This window comes from Thunnus albacares, chromosome 2, assembly GCF_914725855.1.
Source record: "Thunnus albacares chromosome 2, fThuAlb1.1, whole genome shotgun sequence".
In the NCBI taxonomy this organism is placed as follows: domain Eukaryota; kingdom Metazoa; phylum Chordata; class Actinopteri; order Scombriformes; family Scombridae; genus Thunnus; species Thunnus albacares.
The window spans coordinates 17,004,326-17,029,192 of NC_058107.1; the positions used below are offsets into that span (position 1 = coordinate 17,004,326).

At 41.2% G+C, this 24,867-nt stretch overlaps 1 protein-coding gene across 1 annotated transcript in view; it reads right to left on the bottom strand.

The window, feature by feature from the left end:
- slf1 (SMC5-SMC6 complex localization factor 1) overlaps positions 1–24,867 on the bottom strand; it is a 37,206-nt gene that overhangs the window by 11,087 nt on the left and 1,252 nt on the right. The window contains exons 3-17 of the mRNA XM_044369215.1: positions 24,130–24,208; positions 23,689–23,914; positions 23,355–23,508; positions 22,926–23,054; positions 22,731–22,796; positions 22,069–22,215; positions 21,678–21,847; positions 21,350–21,484; positions 20,959–21,112; positions 20,568–20,736; positions 19,810–19,955; positions 19,287–19,396; positions 14,505–14,584; positions 9,535–9,627; positions 7,923–8,105 (exon numbers count right to left, since the gene is read on the bottom strand). Coding sequence (XP_044225150.1) covers positions 7,923–8,105; positions 9,535–9,627; positions 14,505–14,584; positions 19,287–19,396; positions 19,810–19,955; positions 20,568–20,736; positions 20,959–21,112; positions 21,350–21,484; positions 21,678–21,847; positions 22,069–22,215; positions 22,731–22,796; positions 22,926–23,054; positions 23,355–23,508; positions 23,689–23,914; positions 24,130–24,208 — 2,041 coding nt within the window. The remainder of the gene's footprint in view (positions 1–7,922; positions 8,106–9,534; positions 9,628–14,504; positions 14,585–19,286; positions 19,397–19,809; positions 19,956–20,567; positions 20,737–20,958; positions 21,113–21,349; positions 21,485–21,677; positions 21,848–22,068; positions 22,216–22,730; positions 22,797–22,925; positions 23,055–23,354; positions 23,509–23,688; positions 23,915–24,129; positions 24,209–24,867) is intronic.

Genomic DNA, 24,867 nt, shown 5'->3' on the forward strand with positions numbered 1-24,867 from the left:
CAAATCTTCAATAGGGATGGCAACTTGGCAACCAAATCTAGTGAGATAAATTTCATATTCATGGAATTCTACATAAATCTCTATACATCTGAAAGCTCTGCCATGGACAAAGAGATAATATCGTTTCTCAACAACTTAAACCTCCCTAAGCCGAGTATTGCACAACGAGAGGGCTTAGATTCACCTATTAGTTCACAGGAGATAATTGAAGCGATCAAGGCCCTAACAGCAGGCAAATCCGCTGGCTAAGACAGTTATATGACCAAGTTTTTTAAATGTTATGCTGAAGACCTTTTGACATTATTTGAAAGGATGCTGCAGAGGCATTCAAAGTTAGTAGAATACCTCCTTCTTCAATCAAGCAATTATTGCACTAATACTAAAAAAAGACAAGGACCTGCCTAACTGCAAAAAGCTATTGTCCAAGATTGATCTCAGTCGATTGTCTACTGCTATCTAGATACTTGCTAATAGATCAGACAAAACACTTAGGTCACTTATCCATCTGAACCAAGTGGGCTTTATCAGACGTAGAAATTTTTCTGATAATGTGAGATGCCTTATAAATATTACATTGTTTGCGTGGGATTCTAACAGTCCACCAGCAGCTATTTCACTTGACACTGTGATATGTTTGATTGGATAGAATGGAGATACATATTTCACACACTTAGAGCTTTTGGGTTTGGCCAAATATTTATGAGATGGATAGAAATCCTTTATAAAGACCTAGAGGCAGCAGTGCAAACAAATAGTCTCATTTCATCCTATTTTACACCTGGTAGAGGTACCTGGCAGGGGTCGGTGCTGTCACCAGGGCTCTTCTGACAAGCTCTTGAACCTCTTGCAGCAGCTATCTTTAAGAGCCCAAATATTCAGGGAATTAAGGAGTCTACACATAAGCTTGTGCTCTACGCAGATGATATATTGTGGTTTACCTTGGACCCACTTAGATATGTCCCAGTACATTTGGATAATATTGGCTTGTTCTCCAAGCTATACAGATATAAGGTTAATTGGTCTAAGTCAGAGGCTCTTCCACTGGCCTCATACTGCCCAAAAACTTTATTTCAGGTAGGGTCATTTTAGCCTACTGAAGGTTTAAAATATCTTGGTATTCTCTTCCCCCACAAATCAGCAAAATAACTGAAAAGAATTTGGACTCTCTTTTTATGAAAATTTCATTAGATACGGAAAGGTGGTCACCATCATTTTTATCATTATGGGGAAAAGTCGATGTCCTCAAGATGACCTGTATCCCGAAACTGAATTACTTGCTTCAATGTCTTCCTATTGCCATATCCCATGTGTACTTTAAAAGGTTCAACCATATTTGCAAAAACTTTTTATGGAATGGTAAATGTCCAAGGATAAAGTTAGAAAAGCTTCAGTTGCCAACCAGTAAGGGTAGCATGGGTCTCCCTAAACTAGTATTGTATCATTATGCCTACTGCCTGAGGGGTCGAGCGAGAATAAAAAGCAAGAAAGCCGATGAATCATATTAATAAAATGTTAGTTTCTGATTGTTTCACAGTGGTTACGTTCCACAGGACAAATAAACACGCCCACACCTCCGCTCGACCCTGCGGCTGAATGCTGCACCGCCTGATTTGGAATATGGCCTTACTGCTAACCTTTTCGTCTGCTCTTCTCTCATTCACTGTCACTTTTCTGATGATCGCCCTCTCGCTTAACCACTCACTCGCTTACATACCGCCTTATTCCTTAAAAGGAGTTATGCTACCTGCAGTTTCCCAGGTAATGACACAGATGTTGACTCACGTTTTGAAACAGTGCTGCTCAGAGGCTCCCAAACGCTATTGATTTCCGAATGGATGAATGAATTTGGCGCTATTTTTGGCATTTAAAAAAATATTTTTTGGTCTGGCGGCCCACCAGGCCTGTACTATTATAGGGGAAACACTGGACGTCTATCTATTATGCAATGATTTTCCAGCAGACAGTTACTGTGTCTTGTCATGCTGACGTTAACTTGTGCAGTAGATTTGAACACTGATGTTACAAAGAAAGAGTGGGATCATATGTGAGTATCAGTATCAGTATGTGAAAACACTAAGAGGGTATCAAGAGACATCAAAATTAGATTAATCCAGTTTAAGAATCTCAATCACTTTTTCTTGGATCCCTTCCAGACTGTTTGGGCTTAAGCTTAGGGACAATGCTGACTGTTGGAAGTGCTGCAGTTTTGAAGGGACTCTTCTTCACCCACTCTGGGAATGTCCTATGATTCACAACTACTGGCTAAAGGTTCATGAACGTATAAAACCTTACCAAGACCAACTTTGAGCTCTGCCCATGGCTAAATGTTCTCAGTGATCCACAAATGACAACTCACTGTGAAGCTGATGACTTTATTTAGACCAGTATAATGGTGGGAAAGCAAATTATAATGAGAAACTGGAGGAACCCAGGTGAGCCCTCTTTGTAGGAACGGTTCACAGAGTCCGCAACAGTGGCATCATACGAACAAATTTGCTGAAAGAGGCTTATTTTGGTTAATCAAGACTGTTGGTTAGTCCGTGTCCATTGGGAAAAAGGAGGTTCTGTTATGCTTATGGATTCAGAGACCTAGGCGCTGATTTATAGATTGTGTACACATTGCGAAATACTTTGAATTTTTGCTTATTAAGTCTCAAATTACAACCACTGAAGTACACACTCTATGCATTTTTCTAACATGTCCACATTGTTAATGTGGACAGAAGTAAAATTCAATAAAATACTAATTACAAAAAAAAGATTAAAAAAAATAAAGTAGTGCTAAGCATAAGTAGGCTACAAAAAACCTTTGGTAACAAATCACAAAATCATCACCCCCACTCCACTTGAGCTCTGGTTCCTCATCTGTATAAAACACACGTATGCACACATGTTTATCTGAAAAGGGGTCTCACTCTCCTCTTCGAGCACAGTGAGGAACAATCGGGGGAAACTGTTGGATAGAACTCCACACTTAATCCTGGCAACCACCCGAAAAACGAAGAAAGAAAGGTTCGGTGGGGTGGGAGGGATTGGTAGGTAGCGAGAGAGGGGCAGGAAGAGAGGAGAAAGAAGAAGAACCTAGTTGAAAATTCCCAATGAGGGAAGTCCTTGAAATACAGCCTGGAGAAACCCGCAGTTGAAACATCAACACCCGAGTTAAGCCGAGGGCTCAAAACACAGCCTCACCTCTAATAGTACGAGCGCTCAGCTCCTCGCAGTTGCCAGTTCAGGACCCACAGGGAAATAAGTGCTGTGCGGAATGAACTTTCTTTACTGTGTTGACAGTGAAGAGGCCTGAGTGTGTCTAAAGCACTACCTGTGTGTGTGTGTGTGTGTGTGTGTGTGTGTGTGTGTGTGTGTGCATGCGTGCGTGTGTGTATCTATGACAGAGATAGACAAACAGACAGACAAACCATGACTGACTACAATGGTCCAAGGGGATTGTGTGTTTCCTGTGCCAGTGAGCAAATGACATCTTTCTGCTCCACAAACACTCGTTCACATTAAGATCTGCAGGGACTGCTGGATGCTTTGCATCAAGCATGTGTGCGCTTGTGTGTGCACAAGATATGCACAAAAATCCTAAGAGAAACTGAAGTACATAGCAACCTCTCCTGCCTTCTTTGAACCTGAGTCAAGCAATTAGACAAGAGAAAAACAACAACAACAAAAACACTTTAACATACCTGAACAATTCTTTCTGATCCTAAACTCTTTCCTCTCTAAGCATCTAAATGAGTTGGTTAGTGTGCGTGAATGTGTGTGTGTTTACGAGTTGGGGATGGACTAGTTGCGCTTAGTAACATGGTGGGCTGTATTGAGAGGACGCCATCAGTGATTACGGTCACAGGGCCGAGGGATGACAGCTTAAAGGCTCTTTTCTTTATTTCTCCACCGCCTTCACTCGATGACACGCCTCCTCTATGTGTGTGTGTGTGTGGGTGCCAGGTCTGAACTGCACAGCTTAAGGCTCCGGGTCATTTTCCATTCCAATCAGGGGTACTGGCTGCCCTGGCCACCCTGCAAAATTTAAACACTCCTACCAGCTGAGGAAGGAGCATAGGGAGCAAAGGGAATGTCAGCACACATACACACTTACAGATATTTAACTGCAAGCCAGCATACACTCATTACAGTATTTGAGATTCAGAAAATATTTGTGCATGCATACACATACACACCAAAATATATAGCCAAGGCCACATCCATAATGTGTGAAAACAAGCCAGACACACACACACACACACACACACACACACACACACACACACACACACACTCACACAGGGTCATGTGGGACGGCCTTGGGCAATGGGAGGAGGAGGGGAGGAGAGCAGAGTCAGCCTTGCCCTCAGCCATGGCATCCTTTCCTTGCCAGCTCTATAAGCCTGGAGGGACTGAGGTAGAGGGGGTAGGGGTGGGATCCATCCATTCCTCCCCCCTACAATTCACCCCTAAAAATGCACGCGTGCGCGCATGCACACGCGCACACACACACACACACACACACACACAGAGCACAGGCCTCCAAGCAGACAGGCTTACAAAGGGGTGAGATCACTCCCAAATAAAGGCTTTGTTGGTGTGCCAGTGTCAGTGTTGCCCTCTTTGGCCTATCAAAACCTTGGCAGCTAGGTTCAGCCTGTCTGTTGGAAACAACTAGGACAACGGGGTGAATGCTTCAATGAAAAATATAGTTTCAGGAGATCTAGCGGGCACTCAGAAGAAGAAACAAAAAACCTGGGAATATAATAAATAAAGAGAGAGAGAAATGGGTATGCATCTGGCCCACTAGCCTGTATTCCTATCATGGGACAGTGCAGTGAGTCTCCCAGGCCAAAATTTAAAAAGGAATCTGATGTATGGGTGTTAGACATGCCGCCACAAGCACAAAAGACCTGCTGGAGTTTGGAGTAAAAACTGGAATGAACAACAACATAAAGATGGTTATAGTAACCAAGTCGGATGTGGCCCTAAAGCCAAAACTTTCCACATTTAACTGACTTAAAGTAAGTAAAATATAAAAAGAAGAAGAAAAAATAGCCCTATCGATGGTGTCCATGGCAACCAGATGGAGATCGGGGAAAAGAGACCATGAGAGACAGTATAGCCTGGAGTCATGAGGACCACCTCCTCACCAACTCCCTGCTGTAGCCTTTAGACAACCCGCCATCAAGGTGCGAGGAAATAGCAAACAGTCAGGAGAGAGCGAGTGAGAAAAAGAAGTATAATGTACAAGCCTGCAGGTGTTTCAAATTGAGAGTATTCTCATTCCTGTTGTTCTGCTCGGTCCCTGCGAAGAGACCTGGCCTAGACAGCAGGCCAGACGTCTGCTGCACAGACACACACACATGCACGCACTCACGCACACACTCACTCTCTCTCTTCTAATTTTACAGATACAGATAGCTGCTTCTTCCTCTGACCTCTTTTAATTTGCTCTACCTCCCGTTTCTGACGAAGGGCAAAAAAAAAAAAAAAAAAGAAAAAAAAAAAGAAAGACAGAAAGAAAAAAAAAGAAAAAAGGAGCGCTCACTTGTTTCCTCTCCGGGACCAAACAATCCCAGTCTAATTTATTTTTTGAGGACAGAATATGTACATGTGTTAATGGGAAAGTCGAATCAAATTAACTATAATTAGTCAAACTGAGAAGTGAGCGGAGGCAGAGGTATGTTACATGAGAGACTTGTTCAACGATGGCAAATGGCACCCCCTCCCCATCCTACCAAATACACAGACACACACACACACACACACACCTCCTCTGCCACCTGCTGCCATACACCCAGCTATGCCACCTTCTCCTGAGCTCTGACACCCGTCACGCTCACTTCAACCCCCCTGAGCTCAGACTGTATGTGGCACGCGAACATGCAGACACACAAACTAGTTCTGTTGTGACACATTCCAACAAAAACCTGCATGTGAATTTCGCGAGCGGCAGATCCTGACTCCTTTAATCTTGTCAAAAAGACATTAACAGACATCTTATGAGGTGATAGCATAATCGGTTTGGACAGACACTGTAGTGCAGGATTGCATGAGGATTATGAAGACAAGCATTGGGGGCAGAGGGAGAGATTATATAGATGATCTAGAATTCATACAGTGAAGAAGTAGGCAACCGCTACGGCCTCTGGGACCCAGCACCAATTCTGTTTGTCCTTGTTGCACTGTATATGTGCAGCCTATAAGTCTTAAGTGTTCAGGCACTGTAGGTAAACGTAAATAGCAGTAGAAATGTATTTGCATCTTATCTAAAAATCAGTTTTTCAACCTGAGCTTGTCTTGTCCTCGTCCAATAACTTTCACCACAATACTACCAATAAAAATACCCTCAGATAACACACAAATTGTTAACAACTGAGTGTACACAATAAAAGGGTAGTCCACTGATTTAGATTTGTATTTCCATACAGTTGAGAGATTTTCAAGAGATTTTAAAAAGAATCATCAAAATCCAAGCAGAGCCTAAGAAATCTTGACTTCTAGTCTGACATTTCCAAAAACACTGGATCCTTCATTTCCCATAATGCAACTCAATAGCAGCTTTCATTAGATCTTCTCCGCCTTGTAAAAGCCCATGTCTTTAAAATCCACACCCTCACATTGTAGCACAGGCTTCATATAGAAATATGAAGTTTCTAAGCCCAAGCTGAATGAACCCTGATGACATCATCTGGGTTATTTTTTCAGACTTTAGGAAGTTTTAGGAAGTCTTTAAGAAGACATTATACAACCGTTTTCACGGGCTGAATAGTACTCTCTGTGATGAATAAACTGAACTTGATGTGTAAAATTAGTGGAGTGACCCTTTAAAAAGACCTCATGTCTGATACTCTGTCAATTCCAAGTGTCAACAGGTTCCTCGCTCTACCATGAAGCTAGTTAAGATAAAACTGGCCTTGCTAATAAGGTCGAAAGCAGCATTCAATCCGTCAGTAAGCTCAGCTACATTTGTCGGCTACATTAAATTGAAAGCTTGTCTTGGCTACAGCAGCAGTGACACTCAGCCCACCACTGCAGTAAATCATTAGCTAAATAGCTAATTCTACAGATTAGCTCTCTTGGCAGCTGACTGGCCAGACAAGTTAAAGGTGTTTTATTTTAACATTATATGATTCCATCAATGTGACGGGGACCATTTGGTTTAATGAATCGCTTCAAGGAAGATGGATTACATGGAGACATATGGTAACAGTCGGGTTTATACCATCCAATTAGGAAATATAAACATGTGCCACAGAGTTAGAAGAACCATTTTTAATTGAACATGCTTATGTATGCGTATATATGGTATTGACAGTGACACAGGTTGGGTTAAAAATCTACTACAGAATAAACTAATTGAAAAAAATAAAAAGTCTGCTCCTATTCTGATTGGCTGAGTCACATTCAGAGCATTAACAAGCAACATACATTTTTATAATTTTAGTTTGTATTTATTTAGAAGATAGTTTTGCATTTTTATTATAATCATTTTCTATGTTGCAGAAATGGACCGACTGAAAAGTCTGCCAGACTTGGTGCATTCATGTACTTCCATCCATCTGTTGTATAGATTAGAAAAATGACTCAGCTAATCACATGTTAGCTTGTGAATGCGACACTGCAGCCAACTCTTGAGTGTTGCTGAATGTCAGCATTCAACAGCTTGGATGCCAACAACCACAGACCTGTGTAAATCACTCAGCACTCACAAAAGTACTGATGTGCTACTTAGCAATCGCTTTGCATAAGCAGTTCTACTTACTTATTTACTTACTTACTATCAATATTTACCCACCATTAAACCATCAGAAATTAAATCAACTATACATATTTGAGTATGTTTAAGACAGTAAATCTTTCTGTCATGTTGCACCACTTAACGCACTCAAAAGCAAAGAGTTTCATCTGTGTTGGTGAAGTTGACCTACCTGCGTGCTCCAGAAGCATTTTGGCGATATCCATGTGTCCGTTGAGCAGAGCGTCGTGCAGAGGACTGACTCCTCCCACCTGGTTATTAATGACAGGGGCGGGGTGGTGACGTAGCAAAGCCTCTACACATGCTGTGCTGCCATGGTTGCATGCTTCATGCAGGGGGGTCCAGCCTGCATGATCTAAATGGTCAACAAAAGCACATGTACAAACAAACAAACACACAAATAATGCTTACTCAATAGGAAAGATAAATAAACTAGGTATAAACAAATTGTTATCTGGTATCCTTTAAGGTTAAAAAGGTTCATTTAAACTTCTACGATATTTGAAGAATGCGCTTTCTGGAAAAAGTAAATTAAGTACAATGTTTTGTACAGAATTATCGGTAGCAAGAAGTTGAATACATATGTAAATCTCCAAAATGACAGTATTAGGCAATAAAGTTTTGGAGTATTGGAGTATAAAAAAAAAAGATTTGAAAAGACTTCTTGTGGTGTGAGAAGGTTAACCAACTGCATCGCAGCTAAGTCGCTGGTTAGCGCTGAGCTCTAAATGCTAACAACTCAGCTAATGAGTGAGCTACCAAGAGCTATTAGGAGGAACTCTGTACACAGATTGAGAGAAACTAACAAGAGACACCTTGAAAAATGGTTTAAACTAATATTGAAAGTGGTGCAGGCTTTTAAACTCTGCGTTAAAGCCAGAAAATTTTAGAAGAACTTTTAACAAATGCTATCAATGACTCATCTGTCTGTTCCACTGCCATGAGACAAAGGACATTAACATGACTGAGATAAGGCTGTTAGGGATTGAGGTTTATTAATCAATGCGCCATTAGAATGTTTAAAATTCTTGTTTCGGGAGTTTTCTAAACAGCGTTTATGTACATCATGCATAATTATAAAAATACCAGCATTTCCTGGAAACATCCAATTAGTTTAGCCTATATTGTCTTGTTTTACACCCTTACTTTCCAAAATTACAATGGTAAAGGACAGTCAAGTCCCAAGGAATATTAAAAAAGCCCATTTGGAGCACATCATAACGTACATCTGTTTTATCTGACAAGAAAGGACCGAAAATGTTCTGCCTCAATTACCACGGGCCTCGTTTTAGCAGACAACTGCGAGGTGACAGCGGTAATTTATTTTACCATTTTGCACATAGTTCTGCCTGATCACATTTTGGACATCACCTCTTGCATAAGCCCCCTACCGAGAAGCAAGTTCATTTAGGTTGCTATTAAAGGGTGATTACAAAATCGGAGAAACCTTTGAAACAGCACAACATTTCCATAAAAGGAGGACAAGTCATTATATTTGACCTAAAGGGACAAAAGAAAGTCATTCTGAAATATCAAAAGGCGTTCAAGTCACTTAGCAAAGTGACTCTAAATCTATAAATCTAAGCCTCCAAACTCATCCCACTCTTCCTAGACACACCCTTTACATTTTAGCTAAAGGTTAACCTCAATGATGACGCACACGTACTCCTATTTCTTCTCTCCTCTTTTTTTCTTCAATGTTAATCGCTCCTCGAAACCCTAGAGCAAACAGTGGGAGTGAAGTGAGATGACGGTGAGAGAAAGGGAAAGCAAGAAAGTCTTACCTTTAACATTGACGTCCGTGCCAGGAAGCGCCAGGATCTGAAGCACTGTTTCCACTTGGTTCCTCTTGCAAGCTCTGTGGAGGAGGGTCTCTCCTTCGACCAGGACACACACAACGGACAAACACACCCAAAAGAGAGAAGAGGCGGAAGAGAAGAGAGAAATCCGAAATTAGGGTGTGCCCGATGTCCTGCCCATTGTCCCCCTCCATATGGTGAACACACCAATAAAATACCATCCCCAACCACCAAAAAAAAAAAAAAAAAAAAAAAAGCCTGACCTAAAAAAGTACGACCCGCCAATGAGGATGCAAATTAAGAAGACTGATGAGAAAAGGGGGAGATCTTTCAAGGGAAAAAAAAAAGGGATGAAAAAAATTAAAGATGGAGAGTTGGGCAAATTCGCCTCGCTCTTTTCCTCTTTTACAGACAGAGATTACCCACTTACACCCCGAGCCCAACAAAGTTAATATCGGGGTAGTCGGCAAGTGATTGAATGTAGTGGTGAGAAAGTGGTCTTGCTTCCTGTCCGCTCATCCCTATATTGTTACTTGAGAGGAAGTTATGGTAGACAGCCCACGCACAAAGCCTCGAAAAGGATTCTTCACAGATCCAGGGTTCAAAAGCTCCGCTGGGCATTGCCAGTGTCACCACGTGATATTTAATCAGCAAACTACCAGTGAACAGGCATGGAAAAAACCTCTCAAGGATTCCATTTACATTTTTAAACACAATTTTCCTCCCCCTTTTTTCTCCTCTTTACCCCGTCCCTCACTTTTTCTGATACAATATTAAATCAGGAATATATTAGCGGGCCAGAGCCCCCTCTTTTCATGTATGGCTGAACTTCAGAGGGAAGTTAAAGGCCAAGCATGAGTGGCTCTGTGCTTGCCAGTATAATACAGGACTGCAAAGCCCGTAATAAATGCTTTACTAGCTCTCCCCAGGACGCCACGCCTGTACAGGGGCTCCACTCCAGCATGCACAGAGCAGAGACTGGGGCAAAAGGAGCTGGAGGAGGAGGAGGAGTGGGAGGGAGGAAACAGGGGGGCAAGAAAGAAGAGGCAGTGGAGGACAGACTGAAAGGGTTTCCTGCATTTCAAAGCATGTAGGGGAAATATTGAAAATGCTGGATCCTATTCATCCTGAAGAATTCCTTTCTTTCAGGATGTGTCTTTGAGGATGCAGAAGATGTATTAAATGCCATCCAGTGGTAGTAAAGAGGTTGAGGAGTGGAAAAATAACAAACAAAAAAAAAAAAATGGGGGAAATGGAAGCGCTGTTTATCAAAAGGAAGATCATTTATGTTCTCCTGAAAAATGTGATGCAAAACATCAACACAGAGGAAAGTTAAAAGTTTTGAAAGTCAAACATTTTTCCAATGTTGATTATATCCAGTTCAGAAACATCTACATTTTATAAAATTATGCATGCATAGAGTATATTATAATATTTCTCTACCCTTATAAATGTTGCTGCACAAACCTCTTAAAATCTAATTTCTATAAACAGTCTATGATTGGATGGTTGGTGTAGTCCTACACTGAAGCACTACTCCGCAAGAAACTATTAAATTTATTTAGAGAATTTTCTTATTGCATCATGTAGTTGACCCTGCAGGGTTATATCATACAAATATTTCTGTGGTCACTGAGAAGGCTGTTAAATGTTTTGAAATGCCAATGTTGGCAGAGGGGAGATTGGATAAAGATAAAGATAAAAAAAAAAGATAGTGACTTATTGGTTGTAATGAATGCTAAAAAACAAACACATTGATAGTAGCTATTTCACTACAACTTATTTCAAGCTTTATGTTCATAGTCAGGTAGAGTACGAAATTTTAATATCCAACTCCAAAAATGACATTTCTGTAACTGTATTGTGATTAAACAGTAATGTGTTATAATACTACGTAACGTGGAAAAAATTGTCTGAAACTCAACAACTAGAATGCTCAAAAACAAATCACTGAAATCCCACACACAAATAATTTACTGACCAGCAATGAATACTGTTTTTTGATGATTCCTGGTGTAATACTCTTGCAAATGTTTAGATACAATACAAAATTCCAGTTAAAGGCACTATACAGTGCATTAACCCACTATTCTGTGGTGATATTTTACTAATCATTTATCTACACTCAGCGATTAAAACACTGTCACTAGTTCATAATTTCAATCTCATTTTCATTCTGAAAATACATGCTGCATTGTAAAATCATATTAACTTCCATGTAACAGTACACAGCTGTTTGCGGATGTGACATTGGAAAACAAATATTCAAATGGTTGTACAGTATGAGTAACAATAATGAAGGCAATCAATGAAGCAAAACCGTATTTCCAATCCAAAAATCAAAAACACCCAAACAGAGGGTGGAGCCCACTCAAAAACTACAGTCACTAATGAGTAAGCTGTACCATGCGGCACGTCAGTGTTCTACATGGACTTCTCTGCTATTACTGGGCTCTAAAACGCTGTGATTAAACACCCATTCCACTACACCCCATGTGTACACATCCTCGCAAATGCCAGGGCCAATCCACGCACTGTTAAATCACTTTAATGGCTCCAATTTGGACACAACGCCTCTATTATAGGGGTAATTGCATGCTCAGCATTTACAAGCACGGAAAGGATAAATCCGCCTGTCCTTTTCTATAAATTCCCCGTTTCACACTTTAATAGAAAAGTTAAATGTATGTGTTGCTCTTTATATCCCTCAGTCTGCTTGCTACACTCCTGTAAAGTGTTGCTTGGCCTGCCGATCCCTGGACCAGAAAGCTGCTGGAAGCCTGTAACAATGCTATTTGTCAGGAATGTGTTAGGAAGGTATTCTGTGCCAGTTATTGGATGTATTTAAAACTATTTGAAGACTACTGCTTTTGCTGGCGCTAAGAGTAATGGCGGCATGTCAGTTCCCCAAAATCAAGATTACTGAAGCTTTCATTGTGCCAAAAACCAACTACTGGCCTTGACGTAACTGACCATCATTGAAAAATCCCACTGGTGAAGATTTTAAGGGGGACCTATTATGTTCATTTCCAGCTCTATATTTTTATTCTAGGACTCCACTAGAGTAGCTTTGCATAATTCACATTTCAAAAAAACCCTTATTTATCATATACTGGCCCATTATGCAGCCCCTCAGTTCAGCCTCTGTCTCTAGGCAGTCTTAGCTCCTGTCTCTTTAAGGCTCTCCTCCCGATGAGCCCACTCTGTTCTAATTGGCCAGCTTTCAGGGAGCCTGCCAAGCAGCAGTTGTACAAAGTCGTGTTAAGTTACCACCGATGCAAACCCAACATTTCCTACTTTTGCCACTTCATATTAAAAGCTTTTAATTGACTAAATAAGGGGAGACTTTTATTGCGAAGAATTTACAGGAAATTAAACGTGTTCCTCACCGAATTAGCAGAGCTTCATTAGAGGCGCTAAAAACCAGTCGACACAATAACATATGGAGATATTTGAAGCTCTTTGTTCAGCGGATCAGTTAGAAATAATAATCATGGAGCAATAGTACAAGCAGAAACAGCCACAGTGACGATGATGTTTGATGAATAGCTGCAGATGAAAAGAATGGAAAAATGCCATAATGTTAGCGGAGTGGAGCAGTGAACTCACGCACTGTGCGTGGAGCAGATGACCATATAGAGAAATCTGTCGAGCCGATGACGGCTTGGGCTGAAAGTAGAAAAAAACGTTGGAAACCAAGCATTCAGAGCAGTCTGAAGCCAGTGCTCTTTGATCACAGGGATTACTTCTACATACATTTACCTCATTATTTTGACACTTTAACCACATTTAATATGAACATCCGACATTGTAACATTATATATATGACTGAAAATAAGGAAAAGCATAATAGGTCCCCTTTAATGTAGGATTCAATCATTTACTCTGCCAACAGGGAATAATGAGACACTGAAACAGAGAAGTTTATCCTAAATCCCTCAACTCTTCTCAGCTACTTTGATAAAGATACCAAGGTTAATGGAGGCACCAAAGTAAAGAAGTGCAGCATATAAGAAAGTAAGCTTACATATGTGGTTGAAAAAGCCTGTAAGAGAAAGAGAGTCGGGGAGAAAATGGGATGAGATGGGATGGGATGAGAGGGCGAGAGGGGAGGATGCTGTGCCGATGGTTCATCAAAAATTAATGCCGACTGCATCGGTATAGAGATCACGTAGTGGAAAAACAACACATGCCAACAGCCTTGAGTCTCCTGCCTCAGCCCTCCCTACCCACCCCCCCCACTTCTCTCCTTTACCCTCCATCCCTCCTTCGCACCAGCACAGAGCCTTTCTGATCAGGTGGAGGGGGGAGATATGAGCTCTGACACCTTCGAGAGTTCACACAGAGTGCCATGCCTCTAATTGCAGGAAGTTCCACCAGTGCAGCCACTGTATATCTGCAGTGCTACCCTAATTGCTGCATTTAATATCCCTAAAATGGAGATCTGAGGTGCACTGTGCGTACTAATATGTGTTATTGTTTTGTGCGAGAAACCCATTAGTTTTGGCCATGCCATTTATTTATTTATTTATCTATTACTTTTTTAAAAGGTGAATAAGACATGAGGAAAAAGCAAAACAAAACAAAGAGCAGCGTTGAATTTCAATGCAAGTAGAACGAGTGGAGGAGGAGGCATAATGCAGAAGTGTTGATATGGTCCAAACTCTGCCCTGAACATACACGACAGGCCTACTTATGCAGCCAAGTTGCCCTTACAGCTGACTAGATGGAAGTGTGGTCCGATGCAAATCAATCACTCTCTCCATACATTATGTGCTCTTCATTAAACTGAAAGTGATGACAGAGCTATCATGTCGCTCCTTACTGATGACCTAGTGCAGTGCATCAGTCCATTAAAAGTCTGCTCCTTGCAAATGTTCAGCAATATTGTCAAGCAGTGGTCTGTGTATGTGTGTGTGTATGTGTGTGTGTGTGTGTGTATGTACGTGCCATACCTGCTGCGTTTACTCTGTTCAGACCTCTAGGGATGTTCTCTTTCTCGGCGCTTGTTTCATTCACCGCAGTGTTCTGAATTCTGTACAGGGACAAAGGACACAGTCAAGGGGGTTATGAGAAAATAGACACGTTAAGCTAATTCAATGAGAGATTACCCATGATTCACATAAACAAGTCTAAAGTTTCAATGACTGACCATTTCAGTATGACAGTGTGGAGGCCTAGTGGTACAGAAAGTGGAACAGGCATCACTGTACTGTGAAAAGTGCCATTAGCAAATGAATCCCTCATGGCTCTGTATCATCTCATATGAAATCTGACAATATCTGTCAAACCCCTACTGTGTTGGCCACACACACACACACACACACACACACACACACACACACACACACACACACACACACACATACACACTTCACACACCCAATCCTCCGTTCCCGTCTCCAAAGCACTTTTCCTCCCACTTAACGCCTCAAACGCAGAGACGGAGAATTCGATGTGAGCAAGCACATTAGGAGGAATAACTAGCAAAAGAAAGTGAAGCCTCTTCAAAGTAGTGGCGTGCTAATAGCTGTGGGCTGTCACTAGTCCTGTGAGTGGGTATGGGAGATCTGCCTGCATGAAGCCTGACAGGTGTCTGTGTGTATACGTCTGTGCATGTGCATGTGCGCTGCATTGAAGCGGAGTGCCATCCGTATTACAGGGAAGAGGCTTGTTCCTTGGTAATTGGCTTGTTCAGAAGCCAGGAAGGAGCTCCCAGCAGTGAGGAGGAAACACGCGTCCTGTCACATTGCTTGTTATTAGCAGGGACAAGGCTGAGAAGAGATGAGACAAGCTCTGTGTGTCTGTGTGTGTGAGAGAGAGAGTCCATAAGAGTGTCTGGGATGAGGGTCAGGGATCGAAATTAACTTTTTTCTTCAGTCCTGCTGCAACTGTCCCGAACTCTACTTTCAACTGTCCCAGACTTAACAACCATTGTCCCAAATTGAAGTCCTTTTTTTTTTTACATTCTACATAACAAATACAGTTTAATAACTTTGTTTCAGTAACTCGCATCACTTCATTGACTCACTCTGGTCTGCCGTGGAAGTTCTGCTTGTTGTTCTCTGCACTTATATCTTAATAAAAATTAAAATCACCCTAGGTGTTTATCCAGAGTCAGTTTTCATTATTCTTTTAGTCATTGGTTGAGTTACTGCTTATTGTTTTTTTCTAACTGTTTGATTAATAAACGCATCACTGCAAACTGCAGTGCAAATACAAACCTGTTTCAAGATCCAATGAACAGCTCTGTGCAGCTCTTTAGTAATTTACTGCTGGCTCTTATGTCTCTGCAGCATTTTGATATATGATATAATTCCTTTTGGAAGATAAATGTTGGTCTCACAGATGAAACCTAACAATTGTAGCTGCCACATTAGTTTGTCTGAATTTTAAATTGAAGCTTTGTGTTTTTACTGGACAGAACAACAGCGCTGCCTCTAGGGCTCTATGTGTGCAGATATCACCACATTTCAAAATATATAAATGTATTAAAATGAACAGATTCGTCTATATTAAATTTCGTTTTATTTTATTAAGTTACATGACAGTTTGGGTTTTTTGTATATCTACATTACAGACTGAATGCCATAATTTAATGCATCTCTTTGTCAATGAGGTTTTTGTTTTGTGAGAAAAAAAAAAAGTATTAGTGGAGCTTTGAATTGAGATTATTTTGTCACAGTACAGTCAGGTAGTTATGTTGAAGCTGAGCTGGTGCTGTCAGCGAGGACGCTGCTGTTCCAGTTGCAGAATGGCCGTGCTGCGTCCTCCCGTCCTCTGAGATTATTGGCCCGAGTTGAGCTTGCCAAGTCCAAACTAGCAAGTGTGCAAGTCCTTATGTGACGTAGTGTAGAGCTTGTGCAGGTGCCACCTCGCATTTTTCAAATTTGAACACCTACAATTAAAATGATATCTATTCCATGACACATAAACGTAATAATTTCATTTGTAGTAATAAGTTTCTCTACTGTCCCAGAATTGTCCCAGACTCCGTATCTTTGTTATTTTTACTGTCCCCAGGACAACAGGACATCCTTAATATCAAGCACTGATGAGGGTGTACAACTTCTCATCTCAAACCACTTCAACCAAGTGTCCTCTGTCCATATAGGCTGGCAGCTGTGGAGGTTGACAGCACCTGGCTTGTATATGCCCCGGACTCCCCTCCCCTCATGGTCTACTTTAGGAGACCAGCATGCTGTCAGTGGCCCAGCTATCAATTCTAGGCCTGGAGCAGCATGTGCCCTTGGTGGCTGACTCCCAAGAAACTTGTGAGGAATAATGAAAGTGCATGTCCAATGCCACAGCAAGCAGAAGCTATATATTACATTCTACTTGCTTTAATTCCAACTAAAAGGCCACAGCCAAAAAAGCCAAATGGATGAAAGTCCCTCTTTTGTTCAAATATTTGCTGAGTTAGTCTAGTTAAAGGTCTTTCTTAAATCGAGTTGACTCTGGCTACACACAGGTCTGGTTCTAAGAGATGAAGCCAAAATAATGGCATAGTCAAATGGTTTGAAAAGATAACAGCACTACACTGTGAGTGATTAAGCCAGTAGGAGAAAACCTAAGTTCAATTACAGCGACAACAGCAGCCAGCAAGTCAAACAGCCATCTAAAGTCAGTCAATCAGCCAGCCTGTCAGATTGGCTTCAATGTGTGTTGTGTTGCCAGGCTGCCAGTTGGTGTATAGGAAGCACACTCACCATCATTTCATACACTACCACAGCAGCCTCAAGTATTAGTAAACCAGCCTAACGTGTTCTAACAGCAAGAAATTAAAGATAAAAGGGGTTGTGTGGCTCCGCTCAACGGTTAAGACCTGCTCCGGCTCTTTTCATAAATTCAACACCCAACATCTTGCCCGAGTTTTATCTTGTGTCAAGCTGACACTTTGAAAAGGCAGATAAAACAGAACCATTTAACATCAATACTTCACTGCTGAAACCACAATCACATTTATGCTATTTATATTTTGACTTGTCTTGTAAAGCACTGTGAAATACTGACAAGTGCTCTAACTATAAATACAGTTGATTTCTTACATAAAGTATTCCTAAAATAATGTTATGTTACCATTTTAGTTCCTCCTCAACTGCACTGAAGCAAAACAGAGAACTGTGTTGAGAAAGCTTAAGAGATTGAGGGGTGTGTCAGTTTTATAAATGTGTCAACATAACAGTGTCAACATCGCTGACGATATGTATAATATCATGAATTCAGCCATGCAAAAGGAGAAACAAGATTTTCTTTTGGTTTCTGTTCTCAGTTTATCGCAGACTTTGTCATTTTGATTTCATTCTTTCTTTTAGGGTCAAATGATTCCACATACCCTTTGGCATTTCTTTATCTCATCCACACACATTGCATTCCTTGTTTTTTTCTTCATTTCTTCTCATGTCTATGTTCAAATAAACAGAACTCTTCAAACTTTGGGGAAAAAATAAAGAGAGAGCAGTGATGGGAGGAAAAGGGGATCTGGTCAGTGCATGAACCAGTAGCCTTCACATGAACCTGCTCCCTGGTGACTCTTGCCCTTCTCCAGGCCAACTACCTGCTGGTGGAACAGCAGATGTCTGATACGGGTTATGGAGAGTGTGTGTGTGTGTACGTGATTGCGTTCAAGACGGCAAAGAGGGATTTAGTATGCAAGGGCAGATTAAGAGAGGTGGAGAAGGGGGGTGAAGGCTGAGAGCTGTTGGTCATAAGGGAAGGCACAAAGGCCTGATGGGATATCCTAGTCTGTCTATCTGTCGGCTTCCTGTCCAAATCAGACTCAGCAGTGCATGAGTGTACAGTATATGAGTGTGTGTGTGTGTGTGTGTGTGTGTGTGTGTGAGGAGGGGTCTAACCTCCCTTTGCACCCCTCCTGTCAGCAAGCACGCACTGATAGGATCAGACCTGGGCATGACCCATCACATGCCAACTCCTCACGCTCCATCTGACCTCTATTTGCCTCTCCCCAGCTTTCCCTCAGTCCCTCCATTCATGCATCTCTGCTCCTCCACCCCACCCACACACACACACACACCCACACCCACATACACACACACACACACAAACACACACACACCCTCTCTCCAGGTGTTCCTTTGTTCCCCTTCACTAAGATTTCCCCCGAGTTTGTACATTTTCACCCGTTTTACTCTCTACTCTTACACCTATGAGTGGAATCTTGACAGTCGAGGGACAGACTGCTAGTTAAAGAATTCTACTATTTTAGACATGCGATGCATCTAACCAGCAAGATGAATGAATGCTGTTATACATGCCTTTTTGTACATTTTTAAAAATCTTAGGGGGGAATTGCGCCATAAACTTTTGAGGAAGTAGCAACGCACATTGATAAAGAAAGTGATGTCTAGGAGGGAATCTAAAGCAGTTGACCAAAGCAATTTTGCTCAACCACAGAAAATGTTGAATTAAAAGAGTGGGAACAAGACAGAGAAGAGCAATGGACTTGCAATGAACTGCACACAACTGCCGTTTGAAATTCCCAGGTTGATCTTTAAACATAAGTAAATTTACTCCTGGTTGAATGTAGTCTAGTATAAGACAGTGAAATGAGGAAAAACTGTCCTAAGTTAATTAAAAATGTATTTAGTGTCCTAGACTCTTATACTGTGTGCAGCCCCCACCTCTGCACGTATGTCCTTACATGTTCTGCTTCAGGCTTTTGTGAAAATACAACTGAGACTGAAAGTGGTATAGACAGACAGCTGTGTGTAACTGACCCGCAGCCGGTGCCCGGGCTGGTGCAGCTGTGGGAGGTGGGTTCAGTCCTGCGGCGAGCACCGCTGGGACTCTGAGATAAACTTCCCAGAGCAGGCAGGTAGGACAGCACCTGTCAGAAGTCACACATACACACACAAGGTTAGACAGTGCCTTTATAGTGTAAGTGGAAGTTTGTGTGTCTTTAGGGGACACGAACCGTGAGTGAGAAAGCCAGATGTTCTATTGCAACATAATGGGTAGACCACACTAGCAGTCTTTGTCTCTGTAGCATAGCATTGTAATGAAATCTATATGAATTTTCACACTGCCAAGTTAACTAATGCAGAACATCTGTGTTTTATTCCTCTTTACCATAATATAAAAGCACAGTTGAAAAATTCAACAAAATTACAATGTACCTGTGTTTTTATAAGAAAGATTTGAAATCTGCATTAAAGTATATTCAATTCCTTTATTTTTTGCTATGTTTTTACAAACATGTAGTTTTATCAGACTTTTTATCAGAGCCAAAAACATACACACCATTTTCTTGAGAGAGAGGGGCTCATCTCCCACAGTGAATCCATTTCTGCAGCAGAGGTTCCTGAATATGGCATCAGCCATCACCAACTTAAGTCTGGTGGAGGACACTCTGACAACCAGCTCCGCCAGAGCCGCTGGAGACACATCTACAGGACAGAACAGAGGGAAAATACATCAGATACCATACTGTCAAATATGACTTTTGACTTAAAAAAGCAAGCTGTCTTGGTCAGAAAAACATTTCATTATTCATCATCAAAATGTTACACCATTGCATAATTAAACATTCAAAAAATAAAATCCTAATTCTTCTGCTTAATACTGAGTAAATTAGTTCATGTATTTTATTTCATTTTTTAACATATTTAGGGTTCAAACCCCAAAGGTATAGAACCGTTGCGGCCCAATAACTGGAAACAATGTGCAAATGCTTCCCAAGAAATATGAGCCCAATCGGCCAGATGGTGGCGCTGTAATTAAGGCCAAAATGCAATTTTGTAAAGGCCACACCCCTGATTGATATTGATATAACTCAATAACCATTTGTCCAATCATAAATCTTGGCACATAACTTAAGTCCTTGATTGGAAATAGGTCTACCAAAGCATTTTGAGTCCAACCCACAGGGGGCACCACAAATGCCGCAAACGTGTATCTGAAAACCAGGTGGACGGAATTTCACCAAAATTGGTGTGCCTGCTCCAGGGGGCAAATTTTTACCAAAATCTGAAGTGGCTGTTTCACTTGTATTTTCATACCCTGGCTGATAACGGCAAAATGCTCTGCTAGGTCTTTCAGGCCCTTTTCCACCAGGTTCTGATTCAGTTTGAAGTGCTGCTGACACCAGAACTCCACCAACACAGACAAGAGGTCCAGAAGGGTAACCGCCAGATGCAGCTTCTGCTTCTCGTCCCTCTCAGCATAGTCCTACAGTGATAGATAGATGAACAATATCCCACGCCTGAGTTAGTAAATTCTAAGAAGACTTTGGTCAAGTCACATCACTAATCTGACCATCCTAGCTAAAATGGATCAGAGTAACTACATTTTTGTTGGGTGATTATAACTCTGATGAAGCCACTTTGGTTGATATTAGTGATATGAGACAACTAAATGATTATAACAATGTATAAATTCCATAATATTCACCTCTGTGGCAGCCTGCACGACGAGCTGGATAAGCTGTTTCACAGCACAAGACAACAAGGTAGTGCGCTCCCACACAGTCCAGAAGGTTCCATACAGCAAAGAGCCTGATGCTGATACCTGAGATACACCTGCTCCCTGAAGCAATAGAAAATCCCTAAGACATAGAAAGGCAGGGGTAAATGGAGCAGCACACGCCAGTTAAAATACAATGATTTGTTGAGGATTTCTGGAATATGTAAGTTACATCTGTGGGAAAATCCCTCCACAATTCTATCCATGCAACAAAGATTAGGGGCTCCTTTAATGAACAGAATGGAAAAGGACTATGCATTTAAAACAAACAAACAAAAGGGACTGCCCTATCTCCCACAATGTGTATCTGTGTTGTTACCCAGTGGTGACAGAGTGGAGTTCCCCCTGGAAGAGCTTGAGAAAAAATGCCAGGAGGTCGCTGTGGAAATGTAACAGTGTTGGCAGGGCAGGTCCAGGGAGAGGGTGACATGTGAACTCACTTGACAGGCAGTAACTGAAGGACATATGGAGGAACAGTACATATGAGAAAGAAATTACTACTACTTTTTCAATGAATTTTATAGTGTTTGGTAATTACACAAATAGGGTTGCTTTTAATTGAAAGAGGAGTTTAAGTATCTCTCTCTAAGAAATTAAAGGTGCACAAATTTTTAAGTGAATAATTTGTTGAAATTTCAGAAGTTTACCTGATAGCTGTCTTTAGAAAAGGCCACAGGCCTGTCTTACACCGAGGACACTGCAACACCTGAGTAAAATATTTTTTCACTGTGCTGGGGGCCAGCCAGGGAGGATTGGTAATGAGCAGGCTATACATGACATGCTGGAAATTTCTCAGGAAGAGAGTTGTGGCATGACCCTGTGACAAAATAAACAGACAACAGTTTGAGTGGTGTGGATATTTTGATGTACTGTAAGAATGTCAATTTACAGTTTAGTTCAATGACAATGATCCTGGTAAAATGCCAGAAAGGAAGGAAATTCGAGAAATCTTACAAAACACGTTACACTTTCATACAGGCCCTGAGGCTCATGCAGCAGCAGGTGAAAATTAATGCAGTCTAGTAATTCTGGTCCTACCTGCTGTGCGTACTCTAAGAGGGAGACCAGGTATGGCGCTGGTGGCAGCAGACCTGGGAACACTGCACTCCTGATTGAGTCCAAGGCTTCAATGAAGAGACCACACTCTATCATACTACCAACATTGCTGAAGTCTGTTTCTGTTGCCTAGAGGAATAAAAGAACAATGATGAAATTTAACAGGTATATGGAAAAGAGGAGAAAACATGGCACTCAAAGAAACGGACAGCAGAAAGAGGAGGGAAAAAACGAGGGCAGAAGGGTAATGGAAATAGGAACTGAATGGGTATCAAAGGTTCCTGTGGTCATTTCTGACTGTCAGCTATTGGCAAATAGCATATGGAGTACAGAGAGTACAGAATGGAAATACACGAGCACTTATAATAGCAATCTGATGGAGATCCACTTGGGTAAGGTATGGACAGGACAGTGGAGAGTAATGTTAATAGGTCTGCCAATCAAAACTCTCAGATCAGCTGACAGTGGTGGTTAAATCAGTGACCTGAGTATGATGCGTCCTCGCTCTATAAGTCACTTTCCATTGAAATGTATGACATAAAGGAAATTGAATGACCTGATCTTCTTGATGAAACACAGTTATTTTAGAGATGTGTAGTAGTGATCAAGGATGGGGGGTGGGTACAGTATGTATGCACGTCTACCTGTGACTGTGGACGGTGGGGGTCATGGTAACCCAGAAATTCAAGGAAGCACAGTCTCGGCCGGCCCTAAAGAAAAAGACCCCATTAACAGTGTCAAATATGTATAATGCAGCTAATGCAGCCCATTTAAGTGACCATGAAAGTAGACCAGATGATTTGAAATCACGCTTTAGTGCTTTTCTGTAACGCACACACCTGCTGTTTGATGACATAGTCCCTGAGCTCCATCTCCAGCTTGGAGAAGTCAACATCAATAAAACTGGCTTCCTTTGTCTCAGCTGGGAGATCATTCATTACTTTGAAATTCATATCCACACAATTGCTCTGCCAAAGAGAAAAAAAGGCTGATTGTTAAAGACTTTTAAACAAGATTTTCAAACCTTTATTCCTTCGTTTTAAAAGCTTTAAATAACATGTTTGAGAAACTGATCATGAGCAAGAACAAATTAAAGCCGTTAAGGCTCGAGTGCTAACTGCACATAATGTATGACTGACCACAGATGATATTTAAAATTGAATGGAAAAATTAAATAAGAATAACATAATGAGTCCTGATAATCACTTCAGGCCATAACATAGAAGCAGGCCAATCCAGTGTTAAATCCGTCTCTCAGACTTACTTACCCCAAAAAGGTACTGGACGATGTGGCTTACAGGATAGCAAGGAGCATTATGGGAGTTTGAGTCCTCTGTAACAGGTTTAGCCATGACATGAGTGATGGAAGCATGAGAGGGAGGAGGACAGCGGTATACTTTGGCCCTGCCGGCTTTTAGGAGCCTGGGAAAAATTAAATTACAATTAATTTATTATCATATCTTGCAACAAATTTTCTCCCTCGTTGGTGTTCATTGACAGAATGATTATCAGATTGTGTAAATGTTTAGAATAGAATAACTGATGTCAAGCCAGTTAACTTACTCAACACTGGTGATATAGCATTTTTGTGTGTCACCTCACCGTTTGAACATGGCCCTGCGAGTGGGCTCTTGGATCTTAAGAAGAACCCTCCAGCCCTGGAAGGCCCCTGTTAGTTTTCCACTGGCCACCTTCTCCCTCCACTGTCTGACAGGGTAGAAGGTGGATGTGGCACCTGTGGAAATGGCCACCTCATAGGGTCCTTCTGCGAGCCAGGAGCCATTCTTAACACTGTCCAAAACATAGTCTGGAGTCACAACCCACTTTCCTGGTAGGAGAGAAGCAGCAGAAACAGTGATGAGGCAAGATGAGGCAAAAATCAAATGAACTGGGGTTGAGTCAATCTTGAGACTTAAAAAAAAAGGAGAGCTACGGTGAAGTGCTGTAAGTAGCTCAGTTAGATGAGTGATCTGAGTATAATTAGGCTAATCAAATATGACTTATTTTTGAATCATCATAATAATCAGAATCATTATGACTGACCTGCAGCACAGGCTGCCAAAAACTTCTCGCTGGACAAAACCTGAGGGATTATGAGATGGGTGCTGATGTCCTGATAGACCTGGAAGATAATCATTGCATCAGTATATGAAAATGTTACACACTAAAAACCAGAGGTGGATTTCACTTTTTAAAGAAAAATCATGGGAGAGAATAAAAATCAAATAATCCAACTGATAAATGAACTGATAAATGAACTGTTTTTCACTGTTATGTATTATTCTAGACAGTACTCTTCATGTGTATTAATAACTTATTTTGTTAGTTATAATTACAGTTGGCTTTGAGTCATTCATTTGGACAACAGAATTTGTATAAAATAACAAGTAAATTCACTAAACATTAATGAATAATAATTAAATTATCACCCAGCCATACATGTGGGAATAACACTGTAATTTAAAACTTTAAGTGCAAGACAGAAGGGCGATTTACATCACCTACATTATCTAACACTAGACTAACCTTTTCAAAGACCACATGATGGACTAAAACTTTAAATCCCAAAGAACTATCAGAAACACTTTACAGTAATCCATCAGCTGTAGAAACTACAGCATTAAGCACAAAGAAGTCTCTCTCAGTGTGAACACATCTACTTGACAGACACAAGGTCAAAAAGGAACTGCTGTCAGAGACAATTTTTTCTCCATGTTTACCATACTGTCCATGTGAATGAATGTAGCTCATCCCTGCTGTCTCATATTATTAAGCATATAC